This window comes from Canis lupus, chromosome 15, assembly GCF_048164855.1.
Source record: "Canis lupus baileyi chromosome 15, mCanLup2.hap1, whole genome shotgun sequence".
Lineage (NCBI taxonomy): Eukaryota > Metazoa > Chordata > Mammalia > Carnivora > Canidae > Canis > Canis lupus.
The window spans coordinates 43,197,001-43,217,194 of NC_132852.1; the positions used below are offsets into that span (position 1 = coordinate 43,197,001).

A 20,194-nucleotide genomic window follows, 5' to 3' on the forward strand; every position below is an offset into this window, starting at 1 on the left:
CTACTCTAAAAAATACAATTCATTTTGATGTGGAAAAGAACTGTAAGTATACCAAACTGCCACACTGTTTTCATTTTGATACTGGAACCTAAGACCACAGGACATCAGATAACTAAGCTGGATTTTATACAACCGGGGGCCTAAATGTAACCTCTAGTTTGACAATGGAACACAAGAGAGGGGAAAGTCCTGACTTATGAGAATTCTCTTTACAACCACCTCTGCCAGAATGCCACAGTGAAAAACACCTCCTATGCGGCACACTGGTGCTGTTAAAGCAAGCACTTTCCACACTGATCTATCTGTTCCACCAAATTCTAAGTTCACAGAAGGCAGGGGCCATGCCTCATATCTCCTATTATAGCCTGGACATCAGTAAAGATGTGCTGAACTGCTGAATTTACAAGGGAAAAAAGGACCCACATATGATTAACCAATCATCTTGTCTTACTGATGAACAGGAGAAATAATAAAATGCTTTAAACAGAGGATAACTAGGCACATTTTTAAAAGATCTTGTTTTAAAAGATCCTTAAAAGATATTTAAGGATCATTTTAAATTTATAGTATCCCTCTTTCAGAGAGTATACAAACACACCAGTAAACCATAGAGCACTTGTCCACACCAATGATGGATTTATTACCAAAACAAACTATTACCGTTATGGAAAGAACAAGCCATGATGCCTTTTACATGTCTCTACCAAAAATACAAACATTTTTTCATTACTGTATCTACTAAAGAGAAAGCATTCAGAACAAATCAAATCTTAAAAATAACATTACTGAGATAAATAAACACAATTAGGATTAGAACTAAGTATTCCAAGGGTTCACATAAACAATCTCTATTTATATATATGTATGACCAATGACCAAAAATTCAGATTTCAAAATTTTTTCTCAAAAGCAAGCTTTCTCTGAATAAAAATATTAAGAGATTAAACGCAAAGCTCTTACCCCTAACTCTGCGTGCCTCCACCCCATCCCCACAGCCCTGCTGAGGCTCTATCTCAGTGGATGTGCAGTACCATGAAAACACGAAACATCATGTCCTCCCCACACAAATTTCATTAAGTGCTTTTTTAAAAAACAAGTGTCCTTTAATGACGAATCATTAAGATAGATGAGTAATCTTTCACTAGTACCTTTTGCTTTCTTGACCGTTCAACTTTTTTAAAAAGCTACCTATCAAAATCATCTTTCTGAAACAGAAATCAGCACAATCTTTGTTTCCTGATTACAGATAACAAATTATGTGTGACATTTCCAAACGAACCTCCAATCTCTTTATTCATGTTTAGACAGTTCTCAGTTACAAAACAGGATGAATGAACAGGACATCAATCACTCTAGAATATTAGCACCTTAAAGATGTCTTTAGCAGGTCAATAATCTTTTCACCTTGGAAGGACTTTATCAGATCTTGTCTAAAGCCCGGATAAAAGCTCTGCATTAAGTACTTCTAACAATTGACAGTGTATCTCCACCACACAAAGCTGTTTTCTTCCTTAGGTGCAATCCTCAAGGTCACAATTCTGTGCAGCCTTCCCGAATGACAAAGGGGCATTACCTCCAGCCAAACAAGCTGTCAACACAAACTTTGTCATAGCTCAGATAAAGAAACTGGCAGACAGTGATAATAAGGTCTAATTTCCCTTCTTCCCGAGGGAGGTAAATAGATTTCAAATCAGTCTAGAAACCTATGCCCAGGCAGCCATGTTATCTTTGGCCATACAAAGGAAAAAGACTCACTGTGAATTCATCTAAAGGCTCATTGATCTCGATGTCTAACACTTCATCATTGTACAACTGCTCCTCCTCTGGCTCTTCCACATACTCCATGTGGTCTTCCGTCAGCTCAGCATCATGGCCTTCATACTGTCCTTCTTCTGGGTACTCGTGAGCATATAATTCAGATCCATCGGACTTGTGATAAACAAGTTCATCCTCTCCTTGTTCATACTCAGATTCCTGTTCTCCAGATTGGTCATTAGTGTTGTCAGAGAGTTCAAATGATGTGACCATGCCAGATGTAGTATTTAAACTAATCGTGACACCCTGAGAACTAGAGAATAAAAACACAAAGAAAGGTGCCCAATTAGAGAGTAAAGTTCAAAATTAAATCGCTACCTAAATAACTGCTACGAAGATGTAAACCATGACTGGTGAAAAGTTGCTCTAATGACTGATAAATGCACATTACTCCTCCACCTGTGCCTGAAAATGAGAGCTCAGTGTGCCATCCTGAGCCTGCACCACACACCCCTATTGTAGGCAGCACCCACCCACACCATCGTCAGCTGCAGGTTATTTACCCAAAAGAAGCAGATCAACCAGATGGGGACACAAGTCTGGCAAAACGCCAAGTCTGAAAACAAGCAAGACTGTATTTCACTCTAACTTCCAGAATGAAAAGGATGGTATCTGTTTTCCAAGATTCCAAAGTAAAAACAGGACTATTACTTTATAAACAGAAAATCACAGATGGAATTTTAGAACAATTTATTCTTTTTACATCTATGACACAAATTATAAACTATTTTTAAAAATCAAAATATTAAAAAAGTTGTGTGAAAATACACTTCAATGCTCGAATAAATAAAATTTGTACTAACCACCAATTTTCAAAAAACTTAGTTTATAATTTCTGAGTAAAATACCAGAGACGGTTTTAAAACCACAAAAAAAAATCATATTCCACTCAATGAATCACACAACAGTGACATGCCAAACAGTAAGCGCAAGAAAGCAACACCTACAGCGCAAGATTTTGCAGAAAATCCTAAGTGCACAGTACTAATTATGTATCTAACCCTAACAAGAAACTTGAGTACACCACACAGACCCAAAGGTATTACCTGACTAAAAATTCCAAACTGCCATATTTTGAGGGCTAACTGAACGCAAAAGACCAAACAAAATTTAATAATGATGTCACACAATAGAACCTGGAAACTCAAATAACTGGTAGAATCAACTAACTTAAAACTATTTCTATCCATAAAGATTACTTTAAGTTAGAAAACCTGTTATAAATCTATAGTTCAATAATAAACAGCATATATTTATTAACTTCATTTATAACCAAGAGATGTCTCTTTAAATTTTCACCACAAAGGTTTCCTTCATAAAACTGAAAAAATTACTCCCCTACAAGAGTATACTAAATACTTCTTCCTCTTCTTATAATGGAGCTTATTATATCAACAACAAGCAGGCACTAATGACTGCTGTGGACTGGATATTTGTGTCCCCCCAAAACTCATCTGTTGAATCCTGACAACCAGTATGATGGTGCCTAGAGGTGCAGCCTTTGGGATATGATTAGGTCATGAGGGTGGACCCCATGATGGGATTAATGCCTTTACAAAGAGCTCAGAGAGCTCCCTCACCCTTTGACCCTATGACGTATCAAGAAGGCTCCATCTATGAACTAGAAAGCAGAAAGTCAGCATGCTGGTTCCTTAACCTTGGACTTTCTAGCCCCTACTGTTAGAAATAAATTTCTGTTGTTTATGAACTACCTAGTTCATAATATTTTGTTAAAACAGCTGACAAAGAATAAAGTAACTATATTCACTAAAACAATTACATTCAGATTGTCAACTAGAGTCTAAAGTACAGTCCAGGGGCCCTTGGGTAACTCAGCTAGATAAGCATCTGCCTTCGGCTTAGGTCTTGATCTCCCTACTCAGCAAGGAGTCTGCTACTCACTCTGCCTCTCCATCCCCCTACCCCACCCCACCCCCACTCATGTTCACTCTCTCTCAAATAAAATCTTTAAAAAATAAAAATACAGTCCAAAGGAATTTCCAAAATGGCAATTCAGTCAAAGATTACATATAAATAAAAATGGCCTCAAATAAAAACAAAAGCAGCAACATCAAACTGCAGCCAGCAGTATTAAGAGCCTAAGTCCATTGCCCCCATCTAATAAAGGAATTCTTTAAAAGAGCAGTACATACCTTTACTGAGTTTTCATAACCTGCACTCAATAGAACTTATAGAGGTCATCAAATGCAAGACCAATACCTATTTATAGAAAAATATATATATGGCTCTCATGTGTTATATTAATATCCTGTTTAAAATAAAATCATGTTAAAGTATATCACATTAACAATTATATTCCATTATATTTATAAATTACAGTTACTAACAATTTAAAGAAAATTTTTAATGAGCTAATAATGAATACCTGAAATTTTCTTCATCCTCATTATCACTCTGTAAAAGATCATCATTCAGCTCTTCATCTGACAAATCCGACTGATTCTAATTAAAATAAGAAATTTAATTAATGCATGCCACTTCCACAAAAAGACTTGTTACAAATGTGCAAAATTACGTTGACTGCATTATTTCTAACCTTGTTATTAAAGCATATGCCATTCAGTAAGTTATCTCACTTTTTTTTTTAAGTTATCTCACTTTGATATGACCAGTTGACAACTGAGAAATTCCACGACATAATTGCTACCTCAAATTTTCAGATGCAAAATCAAGTATAGAAGCAACAAGCTTAATGATCACATTTATTCTAAATTTAACAAAAAGAGTTTTTTTTTTAATTTTTATTTATTTATGATAGTCACAGAGAGAGAGAGAGAGAGAGAGAGAGAGAGAGAGAGAGGCAGAGACATAGGCAGAGGGAGAAGCAGGCTCCATGCACCGGGAGCCCGACGTGGGATTCGATCCTGGGTCTCCAGGATCGCGCCCTGGGCCAAAGGCAGGCGCCAAATCGCTGCGCCACCCAGGGATCCCAAAAAGAAGAGTTCTTTAGCAGCATCTATAAATATTTTTTTCCCTATCAAACACAAGAAAGAATGGTATCCTTAAGATTTGACTAAAGTTGATTTCTCTATGTGGAATTTAAAAATCAGAACAAAAAAAAAAAAGAGAGAGACAAATCAAGAAACAGACGCTTCACTCTAGAGAACAAACTGACGCTTAACAGAGGGGAGAGGGTGGGGGATGGGGGAGATGGGTGATGGGGATGAAGGAGGGCACTTCTTGTGATGAGCCCTGGGTGATGTATAGAAGTAATGAATCACTTTACTGTACACCTGAAACTAACATTACACTGTATTTTAACTAATGGGAATTACAATAAAAACTTAAAAAAAAAAAACATTTGTTTCAAGATTTTATTTATTTACTCATGAAAGACACAGATAGCGAGGCAGAGACATAGGAGAGGGAGAAGCAGGCTCCCCATAGGGAGCCTGATATGGGACTCGATCCCAGGATCCTGGGATTAGCACCTGAGCCAAAGGCAGGCGCTCAACCACTGAGCCACCCAGGTGCCCCTAGAAAAAAAGATTTGACTAAATTTAACAGTAGTATCCAAAATCTGAAGACTTTTTAAAGCAAAAAAAAAAGGAGAATTTTAGAAAATAGCAGATTTTAGGGGTGTCTGGGTGGCTAAGTCAGTTAAGTGCCTTTGCTTGGGTCACGATACCAGCCAGGATCCATGCTCAGAAGGCAGCCAGCTTCTACCTCTTCCTCTGCCCCTCCCCCCAACCCACTCATGCTCTGTCTCTGAAATATATAAAATCTTTAAAAAAAAGAGAAGCAGATTTTAGATAACTGCATTGCCAAATTAAAATGGTAAGAGACTAAAATAAAACTTTAGGGGGCGCTTGGGAGGCTCAGTCAGTTAAGTGTTTGCCTTCAGCTCAGGTCATGGTCCTGAGATGGAGCCCCACATTGGGGTACCCTGCTCAGCAGGGGGTCTGCTTCTCCCTCTCCCTGCCACTCGCCCTGCTTGTGCTACCAAATAAATAAATAAAATCTTTTTAAAAAATAAAGAAAACTTTATTAATAGAGATGACACAGAAAATAGACATGACTGCTCTTGACAGGCCTGTGCATTCATCACACCAGTAGCTACAAAGAGGAAGCCTAGTGATTTTGTCAACTGCTCAACTTTCTACAGTCCCAGGTTTTGTTGAGTTAAATATACCACCAGCATCGTATACTTATACAGGAGGGTCCTTCACACTTTACTCCTCTATTCAAATTACTTTCAGGGTATATATAAATTACCACTTCTCTAAAAGATGTCCCTTGAACACACAATTAGGCAAGAAAGTAAAGAAAGAAAAAGGAAAAGAGAAAGACTTGACTTTCTTCTTAAAGAGGAAACAAACAAACAAGCAATCTTTCCTGGCATTTTATAGCTTATAAAAATAGGCTTCTCAAACTTATCTACACATTCTTCATTTATAGTACTTTTGATATAAGCCAAAAAATATGAAACCTATTAGTTCTTATGGATCTCAAGGGACTTAATGGCTGACATTATAAAAAAAATAAAATAACACAGGGTGCCTGGATGGCTCAATCAGTTAAGCATCCAACAGCTCAGGTCTTGATCTCAGGGTTGTAAGTTTGAGCCCCACACTGGACTCAGTGTGGAGCCTACTCAAAAAAATAAAATAAAAATAAAAAATAAAATAAATTACATAAAGTAACATAAAATAACAACATAGACCATGTAGTTTACTTGGAAGGAGAATGGATCTGTATGAAAAAGAAACAGACTGCTTAACAGAGCCAAAATAAAGTAGTAGTAGCCCACATAATCTGTCCTCCGCTAAAAGAGATGTGCCAGGCCTGCCTAAATTTAGCTGCCCAATAAATAGAATAAATAAATAAAACCATGGGAAATCTTTAAAAACTAACAATTCTGAGTGCTATATGTTGGCAAATTGAATTTAAATATTTTGAAAAATAAATAAAAATTAACAATTCAGGGGATCCCCTGGGTGGCTCAGTGGTTTAGCACCTGCCTTCGGCCCAGGGCCTGATCCTGGAGACCTGGGATCGAGTCCCACGTCGGGCTCCCTGCATGGAGCCTGCTTCTCCCTCTGCCTGTGTCTCTACCTCTCTCTCTTTCTCTCTCTCTCTCTCTCTGTCTCTCATGAATAAATAAATAAAATCTTTTAAAAAAAAATTTACAATTCAATGAAAACCAAACTTCATTAAGAGGCTGCTTTTTTAGTTAAACTTTTACATGCTTGTAAAAAAAAATCAGTGAACCAATAAATAATTCACCAAACAGGAATGTATGCTGTGGTAGGCCCTGGTGGTAATCAGATCTTACATCTGGATTCTGAGGATTCAACTTCCCATATGGATTCTGAAAGTGATGAGTAATATACCTACCAGGCAACTGACCAAAATCCCCACTTCACCAATCAAGCAGACATGGAGAGCTAGACTCTATCTTTGAGGCAAAAACTGATTTTCAAGCACATCCCCAAGAATGGAAGTGAACCATTTCTGAGGCAAAGGCAGAGTTATTAGCTAGGACTCTGTTGGGGTGGTCTGCAGGGAGGTAGGGCAAACACATCCCCAGAGTGAGAGAAAGCGGCCAGAATGCCAGCAAAATCCCTTTTCCCAACCTTACCAGACAGATCAGTCATGCCCCTCCTGGGGGGAGAGACAGTATAAAAGAAAAAGAATGCTTCTCCGGGGCTCCCCAGAGGGTGGAAGGTCTAGTGTATCACAGAGCACGTGCCTGTCACCAGTTGCGGCAAAGTAAGAAAGACAGATCAACTGACGAGGGGGTCGCTTGCTGACAGGCTCCCCCATCTCTCAAAGCTCTGGCTAGGCCATGTCAGCTTCTCATCTTGAGTTTGCAACCTCTCAGTTGTAACCTACATTGAAGATTTCACCCTAACAACCTCCCTTCTGAACACCGATGAACTTGTTCCCGATTTGCCCAGTTGGGGGGATGTAGTCACTCTACTCAGTAAGAGGCTGAGCGGCCCTCTGGCCCACTGGCCTAGGAGCCTCTCTCCAGACAAAGCTACATCTCTGTATATTTCATGGGGACTCAAGTGGAGGAAAGACAGTGGGCAGGCCAAATGTACCTGTAACAATAAATTCACTAATAAATACCCGACAAAACATCCAATCCCGTTAGAAATCAAATAAACACAAAGTAAACTAACTACAAATCATTTTCTGTCTACCTCACTGAGAAAGATTTTAAAAGAGAAGTGATACCACGCCTGGGGGACTGGAAAGGTGAAGACATGTTCACACACCTGCTGCTCAACTCATTGCTGGGAAGCAAGTAGGCAACAGAGACAAGAGTCTTAAAAGTTTATGCCCTTAGCCAGAAATTCTCCTTTATGGAAATCTGCCAAGAAAAGAATTTCAAAAGCATAACATTTGTACATTAAAACATCATTATAATGTCTGAGATTCACTTCAAAATAATTCAGGAAAGGGAGCAAGTGGGCAAAGATAAGGCAAAACTGCCTCTAAGTGAAAGCTGCTGAAGCAGTGACAGTGATGAGGGGGAGGGTCACATTGCTCATTTCTTTTATATATGCTTAACACTTTCCATAAAAAGTTCTTTTAACGAAGTCATAGCACGGGTGCCTGAGTGGCTCCATGGGTTAAGTGTCCGACTCCTGATCTCGGGGTCGTGAGTTCAAGTCCTATGTCGGGCTCCATGCCCAGCATGGAGCTCTCTTTAAAAAAAATTTTTTTTAATCAAAAAATAAGAGTTATAGCAAAAAAGTAAAAAGTCATAGCAATGAGCTAGATATAACCTCAGTGAATGTAGGAATGGCTAGGTATACTATAATATACACAAACTGAAATATTACGTAGCCTAGTATACCTAATAATATTAGGTATTATAAAATACCTTAAACATTTCATGCATGACAAGGGAAAAATGACAATAATAGAACTCTAAATTTAAAAAAAGTGTTTTTATATATAGTAAGTTAACTTTAAAATATATGAAAAAAAAGAATTTAAGAATTATGGCAAAACGTCAGTCATGAGGGTTTATATCTACTTTTTTTAATATTTTTCTTTTTTGATACATTTGGCCCCTTTGATTCCCACAACATACAGCGCTGGAAAGGAGAGACGAGTACATATACTGTTCCCAATCAAACAAGTTTCCCAACCAGCCAAAGTGGGTGAGGGCCCCACCCCCAAGAGAAGGCAGCAGAAGAGAAGCAGCAGGGTGCCGCCCTCATGCACTCCTATTCCACAGGAATGGAGGCTAAGGCACAGCAATCAATGAGTCTATTAAGAAATAGTGAGGCTACTTCCTCAGAAGAGTCAGCATTACTATCCAAACCAAACTGTGCTTTTCCATCTTTACTGATAGATCTGACCAAAGCTCTCACAAGATGGGAACAAATGTACACCAAAAGAATTAACTAGGGCTGGAGGGACATCCTGATAGAAATGGGGCAGGACAGCCCAGGTGGCTCAGCGGTTTAGCGCTGCCTTCAGTCCAGGGCGTGATCCTGAAGGGATCGAGTCCCACGTCAGGCTCCCTGCATGGAGCCTGCTTCTCCCTCTGCCTGTGTCTCTGCCTCTCTCTCTCTCTCTCTCTCTCTCTCTTTTTCTCTCTGTGTGTGTGTGTCTATAAAGAAATAAAATCTTAAAAGAGGAAAAAAAAGAAAGAAACATGGGACAAACTATCCTGCCCCAGGCTTGCCTAAGGATAGAAATCCAACTTACATAAAAAGTATCTTACTACATCTAAACATTTTAACATCTGATTGAAGTAAAATACTTCACTGAAATATCTTAAATAATTACAAAGGAAAAAACATGTTTACATTAGAGTAGAGGACTCCCAAGTGAGAGTACTTCAAGGATGTGCAAGGTCATTTTCACTGAGTCACAAAGAGAAACAGTCTCACTTTCCTCCGTGACCGTGACATAGGAAGGACTAGCCCTGGCACCCTGAATCACAGGACAAGTGCAGAGCACCCTGAGGCCAGAGCATGAGCCCCTCAAACAAGGACGGACTGAGGGACCATCTCAAGGGTTTCACTTTCAATATTTTGATATTTCCCCATTTACTTACATGAGATCAAGTGGATTTACAGGTAACTAATTCTTACTGAGAGTTAAGGGTGACAAAAGTCACTTAAAGGAGGAAAGACAGGCAGGCTGAAGCCAGGCAACCTGAGGGCCAGTGATGCAGGAAGCAAACAGGACAAAGAAAGGAAAGTGGCTTCAAAAGAATCCTACAATAAACTCATGTTTTAGCGAAAAACTAATAATGCAACATAGTAACAAGAAAATGGCAGCACTGAAACTTCACCTAGCACAAGATCTTCATCAGCTATACTAGGAGATTAAAAGGAAAATATAATCAGATCTGATAAATCTGACAAATGACATGACCTTACCACCTAAAGTATAATAAACAGGCTTATGTATAACTACTGTGGACAGTAAGGAACCAGCACAATCCTAAGACTTTAAAAACTAAGTATAAAAAAACTACCTTAATATTTAGTAAGAACAAGTTTTTTTAAACAGTTAATAAAAAATTCAGTATTTCACTTTAATCTTTGGATATGTATTTCTATTTTTAACGTATATTTTATGTTATTGGTAGAGTAACATAAACATATATACACACACGATATATAGATACATTTTCATACATTTTCGAGTTAACTACAGAGAAACCTGTATTCGGTTTTAGACTTTTATTCTCATGTATCTGAACGTGTGTTACATTTGAGTACAGCTATCTTTGAGCTCTGGACTTTCAAAAAGGGAATGCAAAATATTAGCCTCCAAATGTTAGTTTTCTCGTGAGCAAGTGGTCGTTTTATATTGCTGCTTTCACAAACTCAACACTTGCTGAACTGAGTAAGAACTAAAATATTTGCATCAAAGGACCAATCACTTGAGGTGTAAGTTACTGGAAAACTTACTAACAAACTAAACAGTCAGTGCTCTATGCATTCAAAAGATCATTCAATCCACAAAACATTCTGCACCCAACCTTCCAATACCACATCCCATTCATGAGATTCATTCCTGTATGTTCAGTGCAATTAAACAGCTGGAGGCTGGTTTCAGAAGACCTCAATTTCTTACCTTTTTGCCAGACAGCAAATCTTCTCCAAGTAAGTCATCTTCAAGTTCGCTGGGGAGAAAGAAAAAAAGACATACCATTGCATTATTCCTACAACACTGGAAAGTCTGCAGATCATTGGGAAATCAACCCAGGACTTCAGAGTTTGGGTACTTTCCCGTTTAATTTGCTATGCTTCCCTTTTACATATTAATTTGCTATGCTTCCCTTTTATGTATTAATAATGAGAATGTATTTTCAAATATATAGAGAACATGTGGTCTTTTAAGTATGGGAGGCTCTGCTAAAGGAGGTGGCTCTCACTAGACTTCTGATCTCAATTCATATTGAGATCTTTTATCTCTTCGGACCTGTTGAGTAATCAGTAAACAAAGAAATTACAATAGGTAACATCTATGCTTTCTCCTGCCTTGAAAAACCTATTTTTTAAAAAAGATTTTATTTATTTATTCATGAGAGACACTGAGAGAGAGGCAGAGACATAGAGGGATAAGCAGGCTCCATGCAGGGAACCAGATGTAGGACTCAATCCCAGGACTCTGGGATCGCGACCTGAGCCAAAGGCAGAACGCTCCAACTGCTGAGCCACCCAGGGATCCTTTTTTTTTTTTCTCTTTTTTTAAAGAAAAACCTATCATGAAATAGTCCAACATCATTAACTAGGAAAATCAAAATCAAAACCACTGAGAGACCATTTGACGCTTGTCAAACTGCAAAACTGAAAAGAGAAAAAAACAATGATGATAAGAGCATACAAGTAAATCACTGTGACTAAGAGAGTGACCTTTGTGTAACATCTAAGTCCTATTAGTAGTCTGAAATTTTTTTCTGTCAGCATGTTTATGTTCTGAAGTGATCAGCAGATTATGTCACAATTAAATTCAAAACCCTTACCAGATCAAAAAGCTAAAGACATTTCCCATTGTATGGTTTTTGGGGTTTTGTTTTTTGTTTTTTTGGTTGATGAAGATGGCTACCACTGAAATATATATTCTTAGCTCTGGGGAACCCGATGTCTTAAGGATGACATCTAGAAGGAGAAAACAATCAGACTATGCTTCCAGGTGCAAATGCACCAATATTCTTATTATTGCTGCTACTCTTTTTTATAAGCACTCTGGTTACAAGTTTCTGTAGGTTTTGAGCACTACTTTATCCAAAAACCATGTTTACTTGTAGTGTGCTACTTTACAGATACCAGGCTTTATGGGAATGCCCACCAGAGTTATAACAGAAATGCCTGTTTATATGTACCACCTTTAAAGAACTAGAAATATCTCAGCAAATCGTTCATGTACTGAACACCTTTTTGTTATCGTGTTACCCTATATAAATCCTTTATCTTCATTTTGTGATAAAACAAGAATAAGAGATTAAATAATTGGCCCAAAGTCACACAGCACAGACAGACCCAGGACAAGAGCTTACCCATGGGGTAAATCTTTTCACAGACCTATATGTATGAATAAGACAACTATCAGAGAATAACATGTAATTTCTTCCATCATTTCCACAAATCACCTAATCAGCTTTCATTTACAATGTCTGCATCTTCAGTGTTACAATCATCCTCTATGGATGAGGAAGAAAAGATCTAGTCACAATACTGACAGGAACACCATTTGAAAATTGATTCTATATGACCAAAACAGACACTCTCCCCTTTGAAGACAAAAATCCATGCGATGCCATCACTCTAAATAACTGAAAATGAAAGGGAATACCATCTGCCCATGGGATCCTGAGAACTCTTAAAACCAGAATACAAAAAGGCACTGGTAAATATACAAGCAAAAATCTAGAAACCATCTGTACCTTTTGCTAACAAGGGGTATATACGGAAGAAGAAATCAGTCTTTGATGATTTATTTTACTTAAATAGAAGCATTTTTTCAAAGAAGAGAAAGGAAAACTAAAACTTATAAATGAGGAGGGCACAGATATGGAGAATAGCTGCTTCCATGACCAACAAAGACAACAGCATGAAATAAGAAAGCAGGATGGGAGACTGAAGGCCTAGGTCTATATGAACACAACAGACATCATGAGTATCCGTTCAGTATATGATGTCCAGGAACCATTCTAAGTTGTTTCACATGTATTAGCTTTTTCACTGATATCACAATCCCATTATGTAGACATTTACATCATCCCCCATTTCTTTAAATGTGAAAACAAAGACCCTGAGTTGTTAAATAATTAATTGGCTCAAGGTCACTCAGCTAGGAAGTGGCAAAATCCTTAGGTGAACAGAGATGCTTTAGCTCCAGGATCCAAATCCTGACTACTATGCACAAATCCCACACAGAAAGCAAATTTACTTCCTTGCTATCATCATCAAGATGGAGCCTTGCAAAAGATGTACATAAGAAGAAAGGAATTTATAAAATATAAAGCATTACCAAAACTATACCAACTGTCACCAAAAACAATGAACTAGTGGGAGTGACCAGCCCAATCAAGTCCTTTCAAAGAGACTGCACCCTGGCCAGCAACCGCTGCTGGGTCAGGAAATGAGAGAAGCACAGGGCGGTCTGAAGAGGCTTCCTGGAATCCACTGCAAGACTCCTCCGGGCTCTCACCAATCATCACTACATGAGTAGAACAGCCTCTTTGGCAGCTGTTTCTTATCCAAGATTAGAGACAATCAGCTTGTTGAGTATGCTTTTACTAGTACACAGGTGTATACTGAAAGACATTTTCAGGAAACAAATATTTTGTAGTCAGCCACTTGGCTGCAGCCTTTCAAAATCACAAGTATAACTGACAACAAACCCTGCCCCTCAGCCCGTTATGTCAGTGTGCCTGCCCTCTCCAGGCCATCCTCTTCGGGTCTCTGCCAACTCCGTTTTCCAGAAGGTTTCTCTGGGAAGACTCATGCAAGCTCTCTGGCCTTTGCCCCTGGATGGCCCTGGCCCATGGGATGACCCCACAGAACATTTCCCAAGCAGGAGAGACTGCCCCCTCCCTTATACCTGCACGGTTCAGTCCCATCCGCTGCTACCAATGCAACTCCCACTGGGCTCTAAAACACTTCTTCCCCTTCAGGCCTGCTGCTACGCCCTGGGCACTGACCAACTTTTACTGCTTCTTTAACCAACCCTCTCCTATAAAGAGCCCTGTCATCACAACACTTTCAGCTACAACTTGAGTATGCTGTCCTTCACCCATATGGATACAGATTAGTATGAGCACATCCCTCAAAAAAACTTTAAAAATGGGGCAGCCCAGGTGGCTCAGCGGTTTAGCGCCGCCTTCAGTCCAGGGCGGGATCCTTGGAGACCTGGGATCAAGTCCCATGTTGGGCTTCCTGCATGGAGCCTGCTTCTCCTTCTGCCTGTGTCTCTGCCTCTCTCTCTCTCTCTCTGTCTCTCATGAATAAATAAATAAAATCTTTAAAAGAAAAAAAAATACTTAAAAACTTCAGGCGCTGGTTCAACAATGACATGTTCTTCCAAATATACCATTAATGCAACATGGCAGTAAGAGCTGATCATAATTTCTGACTCACTCTTCTTAATTTTCAAATTTCTCCCTCTATTATGGGAGAGAGTACATGCAAGAGGCTGTGATACATTATACAGAACCTCCATATATAAACATGCACTGAAAATGAGTGAAGAAAGGAGGCACGTGTTCGTAAATTAAGATGGAACAGCTGCCACTCAGGCCAGGGAGGATGAGAAAAACCGAAGCTTTGCCTCACATTACAACCAAACCCAATTCCATGACAGCAGAAAGCCAACTAACTTTTTGACAACTGAAATTCCCACTGAACAGATATTGTAACGGTCCAAATATTAATAAAAATAACAACTGCAATGGATTAAAATACAAATGTAGTATTTATATCTATGAGTTGGAAAGGATTCAAAATTAAATCCACCTTTGGAGGATGTAAGGAACCGACTCATATTTTGAAAACCGGTAAATAAAGAATCAAACACTTATTTAGAACCTCAAAGGAGCCAAGTAGTTTGCGGAAGTAAGTTGGATCATCTATCCTCCTGCCCATTTTCAAACGTAAACCTATCAACTTCTAGACCTATTAATTTACAGAAAACGCAAGAGATGAAGGAACACACCAAAAACACTCCAGGGAATACAATTAGCAAAAGCAGAAACTCCATAAGACAAACCACCTTGTTTCTTTAAAAAGTTGCAGAGAAAAAAAAAAAAAATGCAGGAAAACCTATAGATGAAACAACACTTGGAAAGTCTACCAATCACCTGGAAACCTGGAATCTAGGGATGTAATGTGGACTCCACAAACTATAAAAGAGCATAAAGACACACGGCCACACTGTGATGTGTGTGATGCCCTGATACTTCCAAGAGACCATCAGTAATAAGACATTAACAATTCAGGGAGTTTTTCAAAATAGAACTCTATTGTGGTTGTCTTTGTAAATCCTTCATTTTTTAAAGAGATACAACCTGAAATATTTTCAGATGAACTTATATCTCTGATGATTATAGATAAAACAAGACTGACTATAACAATAACTGCTGAAGCTGAATGACGACACACTGGGTAAACTGTACTCTTCTATTTTCACATAGTCTTGAAATTCTCAATAACTTAAAAATCGATCAGTTTCAGGCTAATTATATATCTTAACTATAAAAAATTAAAATCAAAACACTTCACAATTTTCATAGGAACATTCAAAATACACCAGGACACAGAACAGGGAAGAATATCTTAAGGACAAAAAGTGGAAAGCACTTTGACCAACATCACAAACCAATGAAAGTGATGCCCTTGGGAAGGCCACCACACTGCCAACTAGTATTCCTATATATAACCTAAATCTAGCTCTGCAAATCCAGGCTGAGAGTGAGTCTACAAAATAAAGAGCCTGTCCTCTTCAAAAATGTCAGTCATAAGAGACAAGGATATATAATTCTTCCAGATGAATAAAGAGGGGACAAAATGCACTGTATGATCCTGAATTGAAACTTGAATCAGAAAAAAAGAAACTCATTTTTGGCTATAAAGCACATTTTTGGGAGAACTGTCAAAACTTGAATAACCACTATAGATTAAAAAAAACACAATTCTGTGTTTGTTAATAACTACATGTTTTCGAAGTGATAGGGTGGCTATGTAAGTGAATGTACCTGTTCTTGGGAAACACACGAGTAAAAGTACACACTGAGGTACATGGGAAGCACACAGCCTGATGCCTGCAGACCACTGTGCAGGGGAGTGGGGAAACAGGACAGCCTCAGTGAGCAGGTGTGCAGAGAGCAAAGAGGACAGCGGATGTGGCAGGAGGCAATTGCAAGTCTGAGGCCCCATGAGAGAGTGTCACTCTTGCAACATTCCTCTAACTCTTAAAATGATTCCAAAGTACACTGTTCATATTTTAATAAAAAAAATAAAAGCCATACAGGAAAAGGTTATACATTTGATTATATTATTTATAAAAATCCATCTGAAGGCTATTGTTTAAGGGAACACATGTCACAGACTGGGAAGAGATATTCAAGTACAAAAAGTAAATTGCAGCAAATATAAAGAATTCCTAAATTCAATAAGGAAAAAACAAACAATAAGAAAAATACACATAGATATGAACAAACAACTGACAGAAGAGAAAATCCAAATGGTGAGTGAACTACTAAGATATTTATTCAGCTCCCCCTCACAATCTTTGAAACAAAACTACTTGTCATTACCTTCAGGTAGGGCCATTTCTCTTATAGATTCTGTTGTAAGCTCTAAGTAATTTTTTATAGACTGCCTAGGAGCCACTAACATCTTTATGTAGGCTGTTAAGTTTTTAATGTATATAATTTTTAATGTAGATTATTTTGTAAAACTCCTGGAGCATCATAGTTTTCAAATGGCCATCAGGTTTTCTTTCTACTATAGAAGACCATTGTCATTTTTAATATTCAGGCCTATTTTTACCTTTATTATTAAACTTTGTGACTTTAACTACAAGGTTATTTTTTACATTTTCAACACAGCATTTAAGAGGCCAAGAAATGCATAGGGGGCACCTGAGTGGCTCAGTCGGTTAGGCATCTGACTCTTGGTTTTGGCTCAGATCGTGATCCTGGGGCTGTGAGATCAAGCCCCATGTCAGGCAGTGCTGAGCAGGGGCCTAGAGCCTGCTTAAGATTCTCTCTCTCCCTCTGCCCTTCCCCCCAGATCTCTCTCTCTAAAAACAATAAATCTTTAAGAACAAAAACACGTAAAGAATGATCCTTATCTTAGATCCCCCACTGCCCAGATATGCCCCCCTGTACTTCTCCCAGCATGTGTCCCTCTAACTTCTACTAGAACCACTCACCAGTAATTTCAATCACTATGCAGAATTGACATTTATCACTACTCTGAACGTTTTTAACTTTCAGTGCACATGTGTGTGTATCCCTGAAGATATTTTCATCTTTGCTAGTATTCATAGAAATACAAATTTAAATTACAGTCAAGTACTATCATACACATATTAAATTGGCAAAAATTTTAAAGTCTAGCCAAATACTGAGTAAGCTACAGAACAAAAGAACTCTGGCAATAATAGCTCTGGGGTCCACCAAATCATTATCATCACTGTGTAAAAACAAAGGGATACAGGATAACCAGTGCCCTACAGACAATTCAGGCCTGGAATGGGAGCCTGCCAGAAAGCCTTCCACCTGGAAGGCCTGCCCTTGCCCTCACTTCAGCCCAGCAGTGACAGACCCATATGGGAAAGAGCATCTGCTGGCCAACATACTGTTCTCGTAAAAATCTCTGCAGAGTGGGATGCCTGGCTGGCTCAGTTGGTAGAGCATGTAACACTTGATCTTGGGGTTGTGATTTGGAGCCCCACACTGGGTGCAGAGATTACTTAAAAACAGAATCTTAAAAGGGGGGGGGGGGGGGGGACGGGCAATCCCTGAAGAGCCAAGTGGCAGAATGAGATAAATCAGCATGCACTACAAGTAACCAGTTGTTAGGTACCTGTCCCAGTCCTCATCTGCAGCTCTTCTTCTCCAAGATCGCTCTGCACCAGGCTTATCAAACTGGTCAAAGTCATCATCTGTGAAAGAGAGGCCATGATAATCAGTTTTACTAAATTAAAATAGACATAGATAACTCAAATACTGACGGTCCCTGACTTACAATGGTTTAACTTAGAATTTTCAACTTTACAATGCTGAAAAAGCAATATGCATTCAGTAAAAAACATGCTTCAAATTTTGAATTTGGGTTTTTTCCCAAGCTAGCAATACTAGTATGATACTTTCTTGGGATGCTGGGCAGTGAGCAGCAGCAGCCACAGCACCAAGTAACCAAGGGATCATAAGGGTAAACAACCAATACACTAACAACCATCTGTACCCACACAACCATTCTGTTTGTCACTTTCAGTACAGCATTCAATACACAGTCAACACTCTCTTAGAAAATAGGCTTTGGGTTACACGATTTGCCTTACGGTAGGCCAGGCTAAGCTACAATGTTCAGCAGGTTAGACGTACTAAATACATTTTCAAATTACAGTATTTTCAACTTAGGGCAGGCTTATCAGGACATAACCCTATCATGAGTTGAGGAAAATCTGTACTGAAACAACTCATTTAAGGATTCCTAACATAAGATTTTAAGAGGTAAAAGTTCTGGCTCTCTGCTCCTTCCTATATGACAGATGGCCACTTCTTGTACAGTGTCAGCTGCACCCGAGACCCAATGGTGTGGGGTGTTCCAGTATGATTCCACCTATGGCAAATTCAATGGTAGAATCAAGGCTGAGAATGGGAAACTTGTCATCCATGGAAAGTCCATCTCCATCTTCTAGGAGCGAGATCCCCCAACATCAAATGGGGTAATGCTGGTACTGAGTACACTGTGGAATCCACTGGGGTCTTCACCATCATGAAGAAGGCTGGGACTCACCTGAAGGGTGGAGCTGAAAGGGTCATCGTCTCTACCTCTTTTACTGAAGCCACCATGTTTGTGATGGGCATGATTCATGAGAAGTATGACAACTCCCTCAAGACTGTCAGCGATGCCTCCTGCACCACCAACTGCTTGGCCACTCTAGCCAAGGTTATCCATGACAACTTTGGCATTGTGGAGAGACTCATGGCCATTGGTCCATGCCATCATTGCCACCCAGAAGACTGTGGACAGCCCCTCCAGGAAGATGTGGTGTGATGGCCAAGGGGCTGCCCAGAACATCATCCCTGCTTCTTCTGGCACCACCAAGCTGTAGCCAAGGTCATCCCTAAGCCGAGTGGGAAGCTCACTGGCCTGGCCTTCTGTGTCCCCATCCCCCAACATGTCAGTGGGCCTACAATGCCGGGGCTGGCACTGCTCTCAATATCACTTTGTCAAGCTCCTTTCCTGATACGACAATGAATTTGACCACAGCACCTGAGTGGTGGACCTTATGGTCTATATGGCCTTCATGGAGTAAGAGCCCCCTTGACCACCACCTCCAGCAGGGGCACAAGAAAAGAGAGAGGATCTCAGCTGCTGGAGAGTCCTTGCCTGACTTATCCTCCAACACACTGAGAATTTCCTGCCCTCTGCGCAGTCTCCATCCCAGACCCCCTAAAGAAGGGGAGGGACTTAGAAGGCCCTACCTCATCATGTACCCCTATCAAGTACACAGTACCCAAATAAATAAATTGATTAAATACAGAAATTCCACATATAACTATTAGAAATGCTGGGGCACCAGAGTGGCTTAGTCGGTTCAGTGTCTGACTTTTGGTTTCAGCTCAGGTCATGATTTCAGGGTTGTGAGATCAAGCCCTACATCAGGCTCCATGCTGGGCATAGAGCCTGCTTAAGAATCTCTCTCCCTTTGCCCTCCCGTCCTAGTCGTATGCACATGCTTTTGCTCTCAAAAAAAGTTAAAAAAAAATTTAAGTACAAAGCGCTACTGAACACTTATCAGGCATGAAAAATCACTAACACTAGAATTTTTTTTAAATTGTAAATTTTAATAAGATATTTTCCATACAAAATAAGTTTTTCAGTATATATCCTTACTGCAATTACATGAAAGGGAAAAAATTAATGCTTTGCTAAAAGTTAAGATACTTTTATATGATTTTTGTAATCCCTACATTTTTCCAAATTAACCACAGAAAACAAAGACCTCATTTAAGTGATGTAGACATTATAGAGAATTGCTGACCAATAGAAATAAAATGCAAGTCACATATAATTATAAATTTTCTAGAAGCCACATTAAAAGTAAAAAGAATGAAACTTTAACAGGTGAAATTTTAACAACATATTTTATTTAACCTAGCATATCCAAAATATTATAGCATGTAACCAAAACAGAAAAT

General features: G+C 39.1%; 1 protein-coding gene across 4 annotated transcripts in view; it reads right to left on the reverse strand.

The window, feature by feature from the left end:
- The window catches only part of RBM33 (RNA binding motif protein 33), a 145,245-nt gene that overhangs the window by 93,538 nt on the left and 31,513 nt on the right, over window positions 1-20,194 (reverse strand). For 3 of the 4 annotated variants that reach the window (XM_072776844.1, XM_072776841.1, XM_072776840.1), the window contains exons 2-5: window positions 17,850-17,928; window positions 10,891-10,939; window positions 4,202-4,278; window positions 1,756-2,068 (exon numbers count right to left, since the gene is read on the reverse strand). In XM_072776844.1, coding sequence (XP_072632945.1) covers window positions 1,756-2,068; window positions 4,202-4,278; window positions 10,891-10,939; window positions 17,850-17,928 — 518 coding nt within the window. Of the gene's footprint in view, window positions 1-1,755; window positions 2,069-3,968; window positions 4,036-4,201; window positions 4,279-10,890; window positions 10,940-17,849; window positions 17,929-20,194 lie in introns of those variants that run through there. The other variant, XM_072776842.1, reaches the window with a different exon arrangement.